Source organism: Nerophis ophidion, linkage group LG03, assembly GCF_033978795.1.
Source record: "Nerophis ophidion isolate RoL-2023_Sa linkage group LG03, RoL_Noph_v1.0, whole genome shotgun sequence".
Taxonomy (NCBI): Eukaryota; Metazoa; Chordata; class Actinopteri; order Syngnathiformes; family Syngnathidae; genus Nerophis; species Nerophis ophidion.
The window spans coordinates 11,411,414-11,429,985 of record NC_084613.1 but is presented as its reverse complement, the minus strand read 5'-3'; the positions used below and the strand labels follow the sequence as shown (position 1 = coordinate 11,429,985).

Here is an 18,572-nt window from a genome sequence, read left to right as displayed (position 1 = left end):
ACTTGTTTAAAGTGACCAAATACTTATTTTCCACCATAATTTACAAATATATATTTTTTTAATTCTTACAATGTGAATTCCTGGATTTTTTTCACAGTCTGTCTCTCACAGTGGAAGTGTACCTATGATGAAAATTACAGACCTCCGTCATCATTTTAAGTGGGAGAACTTTCACAATCGGTGGCTGACTAAATACATTTTTGCCCCACAGTATATGGACACATGTTGCTGACAGTATGTGCATGACGAGTCTGTCACTCTAACAACTCTGTTGAAAAGCCCACCCAAAAAGTGTTTAAAACCGTGTTTAAAAACAGTGTCACTACACGGGTATGTTTTAGGGCTTTCATGGTGAGTTTACTGACAGATATAAGTAAGAATTTCACACGACTTTATATTAGAAATGGCAACAGTGGAGGATGACTGTCCCATAACAAGAAGATAGAGAAAAAGGTGAAACTTTTCGACTACGACAGTACTTTATTGATTATAGATGATTGTTAATAGTAATGTAATTAATAGATAACTGTTTAATAAATACAGGTTTGGCCAATTGACGTAGTTGTGATTAACTTCTCTGCATGAAAGTTTAAAAGTAGCATATATTAATGCAGTATGAATAAGCATGTTTTAATGTAGACACATAGAATAATCATACTGCTGTGATTACCGTATTTTTCGGATTATAAATCGCTCCGGATAATACGTCGCACCGGCCGAAAATGCATAAAAAAGAAGCAAAGAAACATATATACGTCGCACTGGAGTATAAGTCGCATTTTGGGGGGAAATTTATTTGATAAAATCCGACACTAAGAATAGACATTTGAAAGGCAATTTAAAATAAATAAAGAATAGTGAACAACAGGCTGAATAAGTGTACGTTATATGAGGCATAAATAACCAACTGAGAAGGTGCCTGGTATGTTAACGTAACATATGGTAAGAGTCATTCAAATAACTATAACAAATAGAACATGCTATACCTTTACCAAACAATCTGTCACTCCTAATCGATAAATCCCATGAAATCTTCTTCCTTGATGTCGCTTCTAAACAACTAGACTTTTTTTTTGGCCTTCCTTTTTATTGTCATTCAAATTTTAACTTTACAGCACAGATAAGAACGAAATTTCGTTGCATAAGCTCACGGTAGTGCAGGATAATAAAAAAAAAAGCAATAAACGTGCATATATATTTAAATAAATAATATGTAAATATATACAGTATATAAAATAAATAAATATATATAAATATATGTAAATAAATAAATAGTTAACTGTGTACTCTGCCAAAGGTATGCGCTGCTTCCTCTTGTCGTTTTCTGCTGCATATTTCACTACGTCCAGCTTGTAATCTGCAGTTTTTATAAGTTACCGCCAACGACAAAATGATCCATTTTAATAGCTACGGCAGTACATTGCAAATAGTCAGTGTTCAAAAACAAAAAAGAAAATACAAAAATGAGGGGTATTTTACTTGAACTAAGCAAAAATATCTGCAAATAGAACAAGAAAATTTGGCTTGTCAAGACTTTCCAAAACGAGGTAAATTAGCTAACCACAATGAACCCCAAAATACCTTAAAATAAGTATATTCTCACTAATAACAAGTGCACTTTTCTTGGTAGAAAAAAAGAGACCTTTTTGGTCAATATGTTAAAAAATATTCTTAAATTAAGTAAATGCTAGTGCCATTATCGTAACATAATGATATGCGGTCGGCATCATGATTTTTTTTTTGCCATGCTTGACGTAAGAAATGATTACTTTAAAAAAATAGTTTTATACTTGTGAGTGTTAATGACACAACTTTGCATCAGTTGATATTCTAGTTTTAAGCATGTTTAACTTAATATACTGTAGGTCATAAAATCTCAGCAACAAGACTTGACTTGACTTTATTCATGCTTGCAGTGGAGCCAAGGCCCCACTGAAAAAACAGCTGAACTTTACAATAGATATCAAACAAACAACAATAAAAAATTAAAAGAACAAACAGTATTTTAAAAATTTTGAACATCCTCGGGGCAGCAGCAGCATGGAAACTGTTAGCATTCTGGTATATAACTATATTACTTATTTAATTAGTGTCATTATACAGCTTAATTGCAGCGTGCAGGGTAGAGTTTTTAAGTCTCTTTGTCTTTGTTCTGGGCTCGGGTTCAGCCAGCTTATGTTGGTTCCTCAATGTCCTGGCAGTGCAGCTGCCTCGTGTTGGAGGTAGCAGGTCATGCAAAGGATGTTGCTCATCATGCATATCCCTGACCAGCTTCACTGCAGCCTCCTCTCTCCTGGTCTGGAGTGATGGTAGGGGTTGTGAGATGTTTCCAGCTCTCCTTGTAATGATTTTACAGGCACGTTTCTGGACTCGCTCTAGCTCTGCCTGTTGTTTTTTGGAGCAGCCCACTAAGAGCACTGAGCTATATTCCAGACACGGCCTGATGAGAGTGGTGTAGATGGTAACAAGGTCGTCGGCAGGTAGTCCATGTCTCGCCATGACTGTGAGGTAGTGCAGCCGCTTGGAGGCGGTTTTTATTGCTTTCTCGATGTGCACATCTCCAGTGAGGTTTTGGTCGAGGTGGTAACCCAGGTACTTTGTTGTTTCCACGACAGGGACCTCCTGTCCCCCCAACATCAGTGCAGGAGGTTGTGGTGGATTACGGGCAAAACATATTCGGAGTTCTACTGACTTCTTCCCGTTAAGTATCATTTTTTTATTTGCTGCCCATTCGTCCAGCCTTTGTGCCGCCTGGCACATGGTTGTGTCTGACATGATGCTGGATATAGGGATCGCTCTCGATAGCCCGATGTCGTCTGCATACCCCACATCAAAGGTGTCCTCAAACACAGCATTCCGGGTAGCCATGTAAAGGAGGAAGACATATGGGGAGACAACACCCTCTTGTGGTACCCCAGATGTAACTTCAATCCAGGGGCTATGAACTCCATTTGCCACCACTCTCTGTCTCCTTCCTGAGATGTAACTATGGAGCCAGGCTGTCAGATATGGGCACAGTCCTAAGTCCAATATGTTTTGCATCAAGATGCCATGGTCAATTACATCAAAAGCTTAACATATCTGCCAACAGTACTCTCACCATCGTTGGTTTGGAGTCGGTTTCGGTAAGCCAGGTGTGCATTGCCCTGACTAGAGCCGTTGTTGTACTGTGCTTAGGCAGATATGCATATTGATCTTTGCACACGTCCAGCACGGTTGGCATAAGCTGTAATATCTTACTGAGAGAGATAATTTAGGAGCAAAACCCTTAAAACAAGTAAAACATTCTAACACAAAATCTGCTTAGTGATAATAATTATCTTATCAGATAGAAAATAAGCAAATATCACCCATATTTGAGATATTTAATTTTACTAAGATTTCAGTTATTGCAGTGATATAGCATATAGCAGTTAGCAATACATGACCCACAATGCACTTCTGCCATGACCCTCTCCCACCAAATTCTTATTGGCTGACGTGTGTGTGGCGATTGCTGACATTTTCTTGGTCTCTTCCACGATGAGATAAATAATATATTTTGATATTTTACGGTAATGTGGTAATCATTTCACACATAAGTCGCTCCGGAGTATAAGTCGCACCTCCGGCCAAACTGAGAAAAACTGCGACTTATAGTCAGAAAAATACGGCACATGTCATTTTATGTCTAGTACAGGGGTCGTCAACCTTTAACACTCAAAAAGCCATTTTGACCCATTTCACAAAATAAAGAAAACAATGGGAGCCACAAAACTCTTTTGAATTTTGAAATGAAATAAAACTGCATACAGTTTTTTTTTGCTTTGTGCTTTGTATAAACCAGGGGTCTCAGACACGCGGCCCGAACCTTAATATGAAAATTTTATGTTGGTGCAGCTTGCGAGTTTTATATAGGTGACGCTTAACAGCATCACGCTTACAAGCCCTCACAATTATTCCGGAAGACACCCGAAATTTCGAGCAACCGTCCGCTAGGACAGTGGTTCTCAAGTGGGGGTATTTGAAGGTATGACAAGGGGTACGCCAGATTTTCTTTTAAATATTCTAAAAATAGCAAAAATTCAAAAATCCTTTATAAATATATTTATTGAATAATACCTCAACAAAATATGAATGTAAGTACATAAACTATAAAAAGAAATGCAACAATGCAATATTCTGTGTTGACAGCTAGATTTGTGGACATGTCCCATAAATATTGATGTTAAAGATTTCTTTTTTTGTGAAGAAATGTTTAGAATGAAGTTCATGAATCCAAATGGATCTCTATTACAATCCCCAAAGAGGGCACTTCAAGTTGATGATTACTTCTATGTGTAGAAATCTTTATTTATAATTAAATCGCTTGTTTATTTTTCAACAAGTTTTTAGTTATTTTTATATCTTTTTTCCAAATAGTTCAAGAAAGACCACTACAAATGAGCAAACTTTTGCACTGTTATACAATTTAATAAATCAGAAACTGATGACATAGTGCTGTATTTTACTTATTTATCTTTTTTTTTCAACCAAAAATGCTTTGCTCTGATTAGGGGGTACTTGAATTAAAAACATGTTCACAGGGGGTACATCCCTAAAAAAAAAGGTTGAGAACCACTGCTCTAGGATGTCTGCTGATTTTCTCCCAAATGACATTAATAAAGGCGTGTTTTGATGGCACTGACTTTAGCGCCTCCTACAACCTGAACAAACAGCTTGCCAGGCCGGTCACATGTTGTATGTGGCTTTTGCCGACGCATGTAAGTGACTGCAAGGCATTCTTGTGCAACAGCTATACAGGTCACACTGAGGGTGGCCATTTGTGTATAATGTAGCCCGGAAGAGTTAGATATGCATGGGATTGAGGGTATTTGTTCTGTTGTGTTACGGTGCGGTTGTTCTCCCGAAATGTGTTTGTCATTCTTGTTTGGTGTGGGTTCACAGTGTGGCGCATATTAGTAAGAGTGTTAAAGTTGTTTATATCACCACTCTCAGTGTAACCGGTATGTCTGTTACGGGTGTATACAGAAGCCTCAAAGTACATATGACCGGCCTGCACGAACATAGAATGGAGTAAAACGGGGCGCGATGACATGTTCTGGAAGACGTTAAAAGAACTGTCACCACGGCACGCCCTCAATATGGTTTTCAGGGAGAAAATCGGAGAATGTCTGCCTCGGAAGATCAATGGGGGAGAGGCACCGAAATTCGGAAACTTTCTGGGAAAATCGGTGGGGTTGGCAGGTATGCAGCTGAGCCACATCAGAGTGATCAAAGAGCCGCGGCTTGCCGACCCCTGGTCTAGTATAACTAAATAACATAATAGCAGGTGTAATGCCACCAAGTCAGATATTGCTGCTTTTTTTCAGGCTTCTGATTGGACAAAATGTGCATGACATATTTGTGTGTAGACAGACACTTTTGATATGAGGTCGTTTTAACCCCAAATATGTGTTTTTGAAACTCTCCGTGTTCGTGTGGAAATGGCTTGAGTCGGTTATTTGGTGGACTTACACAAAGTCGAAGGGGCTGTTCGTGATGAGGAACATCTTCTTTCCGTGCATTGACAACTTCTTCAGCACAGCGTGGCTTTGCTCTCCATAGCAAATGTATTTGCCTGAAACACAACCAGTAGATGACTGTGTTTCCTCAGGTACGGTATATTATAACAGCAATGTTTTGTTTTTGTTTTTTCAACCAAACTCTGCGCTTGGATCTGCCTGAATCTGTTTTGTAAAAAAAAAAAAGAAGGGAGGAACGTTACCGATATCTGCCTCCACCGCTCGGTACATAATGCCCTTGACGTGAACGTCCCTGATGGCTTCCTGTGAGGAAACATAAAGCAGACATCAAGACCGAGGTGACGTCGTGTTTAGCATTCAGCAGCACGAGCGAGACTCCGAAGTGCGTGTGCTCATGCAAATTAGGGATGGAAAAAAAGCTGACTTTAAAAAGGACAGCTACTTGAAAGTTAATTTACAGGCCAAAAAGGTGTAAAAGATCATCACTGTTATTCATTTAGCAGCTACCATAACAAATACAGCAGCTCAAAAGTGACATTTAAATAAATTATCATTAAGACAACGTGTGTGTTAAGTCTTTTTTAGTAGATTGTAAATCTATACGGCAGCACAAGCCGTACACTGACTACTCAAAAGTATATGGCCACCTGCCTTGACTCACATATGAACTTGAAGTGCCATCCCATACCTAACCTATAGGTTTCAATATGATGTGGGTCCATCTGTTGCAGCTATTACAGCTTCAACTCTTCTGGGAAGGCTGTCCACAAGGTTGCGGAGTGTGTTTATAGGATTTTTTGACCATTGGTGAAGTCACCAATGGTCGAGAAGGCCTGGCTCTGAGTCTCCGTTCTAATTCATCCCAAAGGTGTTCTATCCGTGTTCAGGTCAGGACTCTGTGCAGGCCAGTCAAGTTCATCCACACCGGACTCTGTCCTCCGTGCCTTTATGGACCTTGCTTTGTGCAATGGTGCACATGTTGGAAGAGGAAGGGGCATGCTCCAAGCTGTTACCACAAAGGTTGGGAGCATGGAATTGTCCAAAAATGTTTTTGGTATCCTGGGGCATTCAAAGTTCCTTTCACCGGAACTAAGGGGCCAAGCCCAACCCCTGAAAAACAACCACCCACCATAATTCCCCCTCCACCAAATTTTACAGTGGCTGAGTTGCTGTTGTTCCCAAACTCTTCCATTTTCTTATAATAAAGCCAAGAGTTGACTTTGGAATATTTAGGAGCGAGGAAATTTCACGACTGGATTTGTTGCACAGGTGGCATCCTATGACAGTTCCACGCTGGAAATCACTGAGAGTGGCCCATTCTTTCACAATTGTTTGTAGAAACAGTCTCCATTCTAAGTGCATGATTGTATACACCTGTGGCCGGGCCAAGTGATTAGGACACCCGATTCTCATCATTTGGATGGCTGGCCAAATACTTTTGGCAATATAATGTATATTGATTAGTGCAGATCACTAATCAGCGGCTGGTGAAACCAATTAGCACTCATGGTAACCAAAACAAACACCCAAAGTGCACAAAACAGGAACTAAGGGAGTCCAAAACGAACCGAACGTAACTAAACAAAACATGATCCAGACCACGGATCATGACAGACTGTTATGGAAACCAGACTTGGAACCAATTAGGACCCATGGTAACCAAAACAAACACCCAAAGTGCACAACAACAGGAACTAAGGGAGTCCAAAACTAACCGAACATAACTAAACAAAACATGACCCAGATCACGGATCATGACAGGCAATGGCCATTTTACCTAAAAAAAAATGTATGCCTCCCAGAGATGCGCGGTTTGCGGTCTCATCCGCGGAGTCCGCGGGTAAACCGCGGGTCGGGCGGGTAACATGACAAAAAATAGATTTTAATTAGATTCGGGCAGGTGGCGGTTGAATCATCCGGAATAATTGATATACATGGTTCTGTGATCAGTATCCTTTGCCATTCAAAGAACCATTTAAGACCCGTGTCACAAAGCGAAGAAGTCAAAAGGAGACCCTAATATTCTCTAGAATGACTGCCGGCAGACACCCAGATAATAAGTATTAGGGCGTGCTATGAAGTCATTGACTTTGTCGCCCTCTACAGCATGTACGATCTGTTTGTCAGTCCAGCATCATGTTGTGTGTGGTTTCCGCAGCAACACGCACACGACTACAAGAGATACTGGGTGACACAGAGTACACTAATGGTTGTGATATAAACAATTCTAACACTCTTAGTAATATGCGCCACACTGTGAAGCCACACCAAACAAGATTGACAAACACATTTCGGGAGGACATCCTCCCAGTAACACAACATAAACGCAACACAACAAATACCCAGAATCCTTTGTATCCATGACAACCCCTGACTATTTTATACACCCCGCTGGCAGCAAACCCCAAACACCCCCCACCCACCCAACCCCGTGCGTCGGTAAGGTGGGCGGGGTTGGGGGTGCGGGGGGTGTAAAATATATTCAGGAAGTATCACGGATACAAAGGATTCTCTGTATTTGTTGTGTTGCGTTTATGTTGTGTTACTGTGAGGATGTTCTCCCGAAATGTGTTTGTCAATCTTGTTTGGTGTGGCTTCACAGCGTGGCGCATAGAAGTAAGTGTTAAAGTTGTTTATATCACAACCATCAGTGTACTCTGTGTCACCCAGTATGCCTTTCAATCTTGTACGTGTGATTGCGGAAGCTGCACACAACATGTTGCCACACTAACAACCTGTGAAACGGGTTTAGACAGCTCTGTGAGTGGTAAAGGTGGCTAACCGCTGATGTATTTCAGCGGGCGGGTGGCGGGCGGATGCGTTTCTGATCAAATGTTGGTTCGGGTGGACGGCGGGTGGATGATGACTTTGGTGACGCGGTTGCGGATGATATAATTGCCTATCCGCGCATCCGCGCATCTCCACAACCAGTAGAAAAGGTGGTCCCCACAAGTCACGAACAAAAACTTGGTCCCCATTCCAAATGATAACCCGTATGTGTGTGTGTGTGTGTGTGTGTATGTGTGTGTGTGTGTGTTCGTGAGGGCTTTTAATGACAGCGATCCATCAAAGATGATTTAGTGTCACACAGAATAGGGAGCCGCCTCCCTGGATGAATGAACGCAGCGTTGGTTTCTGACAGCCGGGAGAGAACAGACACAGGTGTCCAAAGGAATGCTCGCAGACTTATAATTAGCCCCCCAAAACGGCTAAAATTAGGCAGGCAGCTGAAAGCAGCGAACGCGTCTGTTTTCGCTCCGCACGCCGGCGTCGACACATTTCGCCGACGTGATGCAAGATAGTTCACCTTGACGTCTTTGTAGAGGTGCACCGGCTCGTAGTCGATGTTGTGCTTCATGAAGAAGTCGTTGACGCACGACAAGAGGGTCATCTCCGGCAGGGAGAAGATGTCCATGAACTGTTTCATGCTGTGGCCGTGAGAACTCTGCGGCAGACATGAAGGGTGGGGGGGGGGGAATGCCGAATGATGCTGATGTTACACAGTCAGTGTTTGTGTGGGTTATGGTGGGGGGGGGGGGGTTTCTTACCTTCCCATAGAAGTCACTCATAATCTCAAGAGGGACATGGCAGCCTTCGTACATGGCGATGACCTCCTCGTGAGGAACCGGATGAAGACCTCTGTGGAATGGGCAAAATGTAAGAGTGTTAATTAAAACAATTTATAAGAAAATCCTGTTTTATTAGTAAAATATATAAATATATTGCCAAAAGTACCGTATTTTTTGGACTATAAGTCGCAGTTTTTTTCATGAGACATATACTCAGGAGCGACTTATGTGTGAAATGATTAACACATTACCGTATAATATCAATATTATTTAGTTCATTCACGTAAGAGACTTGACGTACACGACTTCATGGGATTTATCGATTAGGAGTGAAGGATTGTTTGGTAAAGGTATAGCATGTTCTATATGTTATAGTTATTTGAATGACTCTTACCATAATATGTTACGTTAACATACCAGGCGCCTTCTCAGTTGGTTATTTATGCCTCATATAACGTTTACTTATTCAGCCTGTTGTTCACTATTCTTTATTTATTTTAAATTGCCTTTTAAATGTCTATTCCTGGTGTTGGGTTTTATTAAATAAATTTCCCCCAAAAATGCGACTTATACTCCAGTGCGACTTATATGTTTTTTCCTTCTTTATTATGCATTTTCAGCAAGTGCGACTTATACTCCGAAAAATACGGTATATATTTTTGTTTTAATTGAATGCTGACGAATATCAAATACAATTTGTTGGAGTTCGTACACATTTTTTGAGCATGTTTAAAATACATGTACTGCTTTTATACATTATTGTTTTTTTTTTAATCAAAATAAAAACAACTTAATTCTGTTTCATTATTGCATATTCCTGGTGTTGGGTTTTATCAAATAAATTTCCCCCAAAAATGCGACTTATACTCCAGTGCGACTTATATGTTTTTTTCCTTCTTTGTTACGCATTTTCAGCAAGTGCGACTTATACTCCGAAAAATGCGGTATATATTTTAATTTTAATTGAATGCTGAGGAATATCAAATACAATTTGTTGGAGTTCGTACACATTTTTTGAGCATGTTTAAAATACATGTACTGCTTTAATACATTATTGATTTTTTTTTAATCAAAATAAAAACAACTTATTTCTGTTTCATAATTGCATATTCCTGGTGTTGGGTTTTATCAAATAAATTTCCCCAAAAAATGTGACTTATACTCCAGTGTGACTTATATGTTTTTTCCCTTCTTTATTATGCATTTTCAGCAAGTGCGACTTATACTCCGAAAAATGCGGTATATATTTTAATTTTAATTGAATGCTGAGGAATATCAAATACAATTTGTTGGAGTTCGTACACATTTTTTGAGCATGTTTAAAATACATGTACTGCTTTAATACATTATTGATTTTTTTTTAATCAAAATAAAAACAACTTATTTCTGTTTCATAATTGCATATTCCTGGTGTTGGGTTTTATCAAATAAATTTCCCCAAAAAATGTGACTTTTACTCCAGTGTGACTTATATGTTTTTTTCCTTCTTTATTATGCATTTTCAGCAAGTGTGACTTATACTCCGAAAAATACGGTATATATTTTTCTTCTAATTGAATGCTGAGGAATATCAAATACAATTTGTTGGAGTTCGTACACATTTTTTGAGCATGTTTAAAATACACGTACTGCTTTTATACATTATTGATTTTTTTTTATCAAAATAAAAACAACTTAATTCTGTTTCATAATTGCATAGGAGAATGTTTTTTTTTGTGTGTATTAAAATGCATCTAAATCCGGCCCTGTGATGAGGTGCCAACTTGACCAGGGCGTACACCGCCTTCCGCCCGAATGCAGCTGAGATAGGCTACAGCGACCCCCCCGCCACTCCAAAAGGGACAAGCGGTATAAAATGGATGGATGGATGCATCGAAATTCTCCATTGAATTAGGATCCATAGTCTACACCAGGGGTAGGGAACCTACGGCTCCCGAGCCAGATGTGGCTCTTTTGATGACTGCACCTGGCTCTCAGATAAATCTTAGCTGACATTGCTTAACGCGATAAGTAATCACAGTATTGAAAATAACGTAAAAAAAAAAATAATAAAACCGTCACGCATTTTAATCCATCCATCCGTTTCTACCGCATCTGTTCAAGAAGTCACATTAATGGTAAGAAGTTTTTGGTTTATTATTGGTTAGCTTCAGAATAACAATGTTATTAAAAATAATGAGACTTATTATACTTTAAAAATGTCGGTATTACTTAAAAATGCACGATTTAGTTGTATTCAGTGTTAAAAAATATTATATGGCTCTCACGGAAATACATTTAAAATATTTGGCTTTCATGGCTCTCTCAGCCAGAAAGGTTCCCGACCCCTGGTCTACACGCACACACATACTGTATTTTTCGGACTATAAGTCGCAGTTTTTTTCATAGTTTGGCCAGGGGTGCGACTTTACTCAGGAGCGACTTATGTGTGAAATTGTTAACACATTACCGTAAAATATCAAATAATATTATTTAGCTCATTCACGTAAGAGACTAGACGTACAAGATTTCATGGGATTTAGCAATTAGGAGTGACAGATTGTTTGGTAAAGGTATATATAGTATGTTCTATATGTTATAGTTATTTAAATGACTCTTACCATAATATGTTACTTTAACATACCAGGCACCTTCTCAGTTGGTTATTTATGCCTCATATAACGTACACTTATTCAGCCTGTTGTTCACTATTCTTTATTTATTTTAAATTGCCTTTCAAATGTCTATTCTTGGTGTTGGGTTTTATCAAATAAACTTCCCCCAAAAATGCGACTTATACTCCAGTGCAACTCATGTTTTTTTCCTTCTTTATTATGCATTTTCAGCAGGTGTGACTTATACTCCGGAGCGACTTATACTTCGAAATATTTGGTATATAATTCTAATATTTAAGTGAATTGAAAATCTTTTTAAAGGGGAACATTATCACCAAACCTATGTAAGCGTCAATATATACCTTGATGTTGCAGAAAAAAGACCATGTATTTTTTTTAACCGATTTCCGAACTCTAAATGGGTGAATTTTGGCAAATTAAACGCCTTTCTGTTTATCGGTCTTTTAGCGATGACGTCAGAAAGTGACGTCACCGAGGTAACACACCCGCCATTTTCATTTTCACATTACAAACACCGGGTCTCAGCTCTGTTATTTTCCGTTTTTTCGACAATTTTTTGGAACCTTGGAGACATCATGCCTCGTCGGTGTGTTGTCGGAGGGTGTAACAACACTAACAGGGAGGGATTCAAGTTGCACCACTGGCAAGAAATCTGCTGCCAGACCCCCATTGAATTTGCCAGAGTGTCTTCACATTTGACCGGCGAGGCTAAGACAGACATGGCACAGAGATGTATGGATAACCTGCAGATGCATTTGCAACGATTAAGTCAACGAAATTACAAAGGTGAATTGTGTTGATGTTGTTGACTTATGTGCTAATCAGACATATTTGGTCACGGCATGACTGCCAGCTAATCGATGCTAACATGCTACGCTAATCGATGGTAACATGCTATTTACGCTAGCTGTATGTACATTTGAAACTAAATACCCACATTTAATGCGAAACAAACACTTACCAATCGACGGATTTAAGTTGCTCCAGTGTCACAAGATGCGAAAGTCCTGATCGTTTGGTCCGCACATTTTACCGGCGATGCTAATAAGGCAGCCATGCTTTGGGCGACTTCATTAGGTACACCCATGCTATGGCCGAATACCGTCATAGCTATTCGCTCAATAGCTTCAGTTTCTTCTTCAATTTCGTTTTCGCTATCTGCCTCCATACTCCGACCATCTGTTTCAATACATGCGTAATCTGTTGAATCGCTTAAGCCGCTGAAATCAGAGTCTGAATCCGAGCTAATGTCACTATATCTTGCTGTGGTAACCGCCATGTTGTTTGTATTGGCAGCACTGTATGACGTCACAGGGAAATAGATAGTCGCATCGCAAATAGCGAAAAAGCAAGAACTTTAAAGCTTTTTTTAGGGGTATTCCGGGAGGTATAAAATTTTGAAAAGAACTTCGAAAAATAAAACAAGCCACTGGGAACTGATTTTTATTGTTTTTAACCCTTTTGAAATTGTAATAATGTTCCCCTTTAACAATCTTTCAGAAGTGCGTTTGACGTGAGCGTGCACAGTGCTGATACCTGTATACGGTCCCCTGCTGGATGTAGTGGAACGCATCAATCTTCATCAGCAGTGCCTATCACAACAATGTCAGTGTTGACTACAAAGAAGATTTAGGAGATTCATCTCAATTACACTTCTCTCGCTAAGTGCAAACCCCAAAGCCAGCGGAATTGCCACGTTGTATAAATGGTAAATAAAAACAGAATACAATGATTTGCTAATCCTTTTCAATTTATATTCAACTGATATAGAATGCAAAGACAAGATAGTTAATGATCCAACTGATAAACTTGTTTGTTTTCTTTTGCAAATAATCATGAACTTAGAATTGAATGGCAGCAACACACACAGGGTGGCGTGGTCACTGTTGCTGTGTCCTTGGGCAAGAGACTTTACCCATTTGCTCCCAGGGCCCACCCACACTGGCTTTATTGTAACTTAAATAATGGGTTTCACTCTGTAAAGTGCTTTGAGTCACTAGAGAAAAGTGCTATATAAATATAATTCACTTCACTTCACAAAAAAGTTGTCACAGGGGCATTTTTACCACTATGTTACAAGGCCTTTCCTTTTAACAGCACTCAGTAAATGTTTGGGAACTGAGGAGACACATTTTTGAAATGAAAGTCTTTCCCATTCTTGCTTGATATTAAGCTTAAGTTGTTCAAAAGTCTCTCTGTTGTGGTATTTTAGGCTTCATAATGAGCCACCCATTTTCAAAGGAAAACAGGTCCGGACTACTACGAAGCCAAGCTGTTGTAACACGTGGCTTGGCATTGTCTTGCTGAAATAAGCAGGGGCGACCATGATGGCAACATATGTTGCTCCAAAACATGTATGTACCTTTCAGCATTAATGGTGTGTTCACAGATGTGTAAGTTACCCATGCTTTGGGCACTACTACACCCACATACCATCACAGATGCTTGCTTTTCAACTTTGCGCCCTAGAGCAATACGGATGGTTCTTTTCCTCTTTGGTCCGGAAGACACGACGTCCAAGGTTTTCCAAACACAATTTGAAATGTGGACCCGTCAGCCCACAGAACACTTTTCCACTTTGCGTCAGGCCCAGTAAAGCCGGCGGCGTTTCTGGGTGTTGTTGATAAATACTTTTCGCTTTGCATAGTAGAGTTTTAACTTGCACTTACAGATGTAGTGACCAAGTGTAGTTACTGACAGTGGTTTTCTGAAGTGTTACTGAGCCCATGTGGTGATATCCTTTACACACTGATGATGGTTTTTGATGCGGTACCGCCTGAGGGAATCAAAGGTCCGTAATATCTTACATGCAGTGATTTTCCCAGATTCTCTGAACCTTTCAATGATATTACGGACCGTAGATGGTGAAACCCCTAAATTCCTTTCAATAGCTCGTCGAGAAATGTTGTTCTTGAACTTAAAACAATTTGCTCACCTATTTGTTCACAAAGTGGTGACCCTCGGCCCGTCCTTGTTTGTGAATAACTGAGCATTTCATGGAAGCTGCTTTTATACCCAATCATGGTACCCACCTGTTCCCAATTAGCCCGTTCACCTCTGGGATGTTCCAAATAAGTGTTTGATGAGCATTCCTCAACTTGCTCAAGTCTTTTTTTGCCACTTGTGACATCTTTTTTTGAAACATGTTGCAGGCATGAAATTCCACAAAAAAATAACAAAATCTACCAGTTGGAACGTTAATAATCTTGTCTTTACAGTCTATTTAATTGAAAATGGGTTGAAAAGGATTTGCAAATCATTGTATTCTCTTTTTATTTACCATTTACACAACGTGCCAACTTCACTGGTTTTGGATTTTTTACAAGGTGTGAATAAAAAGGAGATCTCACCTTCTGGACATCATAGTGAAGACCCCTCACAGCAAAATTGGGGATATACTCATAATTCCGTAAGCCCTCTGGATACTAGGTTGAAGAAAAACATTTTTTTAATGGCAGAACGGAAGAACACTACAAAGTGAAGTCAATCATTTACAACGCACCCTGTGCTTAGTGATCAGGATGTCCCGCGCTATGTTGAAGATGAGGGTGTGGAGGTGACTGGAGTAGAAGGCCAGCGTGTAGTCGTAATCGAAGCCATAAATCTCGATGTCCCTGAGGCTCATCTCGTTGTTGGCGAAGATGGTGTCGGGGTTGACGGGAGTGCCGGTGATGGACGGGAGGACATCTGAGAGGACGGGAATATTCAAAGATATGTTTATCGTCGGGGTTGTCGAGTCAATCGGGTCGAGTCAACTGAAGTGGTCGGAAGGCACTGCCCACGTTGAGGCAGTCAAGAAACAACGATCTTTGAATGACAGAAAACCAAACGGACCAGGACAGGACTTCTGGTAGGGAGGAAACCTCGCTCTGTGGGACGGCTATCTGCCTCAACCGGTCGGGTTGAGACAGACGGACGGAGGATTAAGCTGAACCGGGACAAGACTGAAGTTTTAAAAACTCAAAACAACAATCATTGTCTTTAACTGCATCACCAGGAGCAAAAAATCTGGCCATCGTTTTCGACTCTGACCTCAGTTTTATACCGAAAATATAACAAAAATACTTTTTTGTCATAGTAAGATTATAGCCAGAGTTCGCCCAATTCTCTCTCAGGGCTAAAGAGAGACGCTAATGCATGATTTTATTACAAGTTGTATGAATTATTGTAACACCCTGCTTTTTAGTCTTTCTAAAAAAAGATTACTGCACCTTTGTAATTACTACAAAATTCAGCGGCACTTGTCCTGACAAAAACCAGAAGGCGGGCTCACATTACACCAGTTTTAAAATCTCTGCATTGTCTTCAGGATCAATTTTAAGGTTATTCTTACGGTTAATAAATGTTTTTTTAACGGTATCGGGCCTTCCTATCTTTCAGACTTGCTTTTACGCGACGAACCTACGCGGACCCAAAGATCCTCCGGCACTAATCTCCTAATTATTCCAAAAGTCAGAACACAAAGTCACGGGGTGGCGTCTTAGCGCTTTATAATCAAAGTTTAATTGCTTGATTAATGAGGAAACAATTGATCCGAATATAAGACAACCTTTTTTTTTAATGGGTCTTAATTGTATGATATGTCAAGTGCTGATGGCCACACTAGTTATTAGTTACTACAGCTAGCTACCACCAAGATAATGTTAGCATTGGGGGGAAAGTAAGCTAGGTTAGTAACATAACATAATCAGCACTGGAGTCCTAGCTTGTGTTCACCCAATTCTCTCTCAGAGCAACAGGGAGACGCTAGTGCATGATTTTATTACAAGTTGTATAATTATTGTAACACCCTGCTTTCTAGTCTTTCTAAAAAGATTACTGCACCTTTGCAATTACTAAAAAAATTCAGCGGCACTTGTCCTGACAAAAACCGGAAGGCGGGCTCACATTACACCAGTTTTAAAATCTCTGCATTGTCTTCAGGATCAATTTTAAGGTTCTTCTTATGGTTTATGAATGTTTTTTTAACACGGTTTTGGTCCTTCCTATCTTTCAGATTTGCTTTTACCCGACAAACCTTCATGGGCCCTAAGATCCTCCGGCACTCATCTCCTAATTATTCCAAAAGTCAGGACACGAAGTCACGGGGTGGCATCTTTCCGTTTTGTGTATGAAAAGTGCTTTATAATCAAAGTTTAATTGATTGATTAATGAGGAAACTATTGATCCGAATATAAGACAACCTTTTTTAATGGGTCTTAATTGTATGATATGTCAAGTGGTGATGGCCACACTAGTTATTAGTTACTACCGCTAGCTAACACCAAGATAATGTTTGTATTGTTAAGATTACCTTGTTAGCATTACTAGGATAATTCTGGGAAATCCCTTATCTGCCTATTGTGTTTCTAGTGTTTTAGTGAGTTAAATAGCACCTGAAAGTCAGGGGTGTGTGGCCACGGGTGTGTTGACGCCAGAGTCTCTGAGGGAAGTCACGGGCAGCTGCAGCAGGACAGAAGCTCCGCTGATCTCCGGTAAGAGCCGACTTATTACCACAATTTTCTCACCGAAAACTGCCGGTTGACATGTTCGCTTGACCGCTCTGATCCATAGTAAACCTTCACCTCCGGGAATTTTAAACAAGGAAACACCGTGTATTTGTGTGGCTAAAGGCTAAAAGCTTCCCACCTCCATCCTTCTACTCTGACTTCTCCATTATTAATCGAACAAATTGCAAAAGATTCAGCAACACAGATGTCCAGAGTACTGTTTAATTATGTGAATAAAGCTGACTACTTATAGCTTGGTTTGGGCTGGAAAATAATGTCCGCTACAACCCGAGACGTCAAATGCACGCGTCATCAGACCGCGACGTTTTCAACACGACACTTTGCGGGAAATTTAATATTGCAAATTAGTAAACTAAAAAGGCCGTATTGGCATGTGTTGCAATGTTAATATTTCATTAATATTTCAGTAGGACTTTAAAGTGATCTTAAAAAGTTAAAATTCAAGGCCTGTCATATAACTCCATCCATCCATCCATTTCCTACCGCTTATTCCCTTTTGGGGCCGCGGGGGGCGCTGGCGCCTATCTCAGCCACAATCGGGCGGGAGGCGGTGTACATCCTGGACAAGTCGCCCCCTCATCGCATATAACTAAATAATGTAATCAATTTATTTATTTATAATCAATATATTTAAAGTTGTATAATACTATGACACACAAAAAAGGAGAGTACTTTCAAAATTATCATACCTTGTGTGTATTGTTTGGTCTTATTGTAAAGAGACCACAAGGAGCTACTGGACACACGTGATGATGATGATGATAATGATGATGATGACGTCGACAAGTGGGCGGTCCTCCGAAGAGAGCTAGCTTGTAGCGGCAACAGTTCACTACGTCCACGGTGCACCGCGCCGAAATTGCGTCCCCACACAGGAGCCGCGGGGTGGAAAGCTCTCAAGGCTCGGCAGCAAACCCGTGCGGCTCCCTGGAGAGAGCCTCTGCGGGGAAGCAGACAAGAGAGAGGCGCTGACAAGGGCGCCATTGTCGCCCTGTCAATACCTTCAACGTTGTTGTGACGTCACGTCCGTGTTTGAGGGGGACGACCGCAGCCAATCAGCGACGCGCTTCCGGTTTGGCGCACTTCTCTAATAAAAATAAAGGTTTATCAAAAATAATACATATTTTTACTAAAATAGCGTTTCGAAAAAGTCACATGGTATCAATTTTTTTTTTAAAAGATCGATGAGTTTATGTTTTTGGGTTAAGACAACTATTTATTCCGCAGTTGGAGTGTAATATCGGCATACAGTATAGAATAGAATAGAATAGACTTTATTATCATTATATTTGCATACAACGAGATTAAAGACTCCAACTTATGGTGTGGTTGTGGGAAAAAATAAGAGGTGAAATTAAAAAAAAATTTAAAAAA

General features: G+C 40.0%; 1 protein-coding gene across 1 annotated transcript in view; it reads right to left on the bottom strand.

The window, feature by feature from the left end:
• nt5dc3 (5'-nucleotidase domain containing 3) overlaps positions 1 to 18,232 on the bottom strand; it is a 39,454-nt gene extending 21,222 nt beyond the window's left edge. The window contains exons 1-8 of the mRNA XM_061894256.1: positions 17,888 to 18,232; positions 15,191 to 15,375; positions 15,039 to 15,113; positions 13,225 to 13,280; positions 9,053 to 9,143; positions 8,812 to 8,949; positions 5,747 to 5,807; positions 5,497 to 5,599 (exon numbers count right to left, since the gene is read on the bottom strand). Of these exons, the coding sequence (XP_061750240.1) occupies positions 5,497 to 5,599; positions 5,747 to 5,807; positions 8,812 to 8,949; positions 9,053 to 9,143; positions 13,225 to 13,280; positions 15,039 to 15,113; positions 15,191 to 15,375; positions 17,888 to 18,182 (1,004 nt within the window). The 5' untranslated portion in view covers positions 18,183 to 18,232. The remainder of the gene's footprint in view (positions 1 to 5,496; positions 5,600 to 5,746; positions 5,808 to 8,811; positions 8,950 to 9,052; positions 9,144 to 13,224; positions 13,281 to 15,038; positions 15,114 to 15,190; positions 15,376 to 17,887) is intronic.
• Between the last annotated feature and the right edge of the window lie 340 nt (positions 18,233 to 18,572).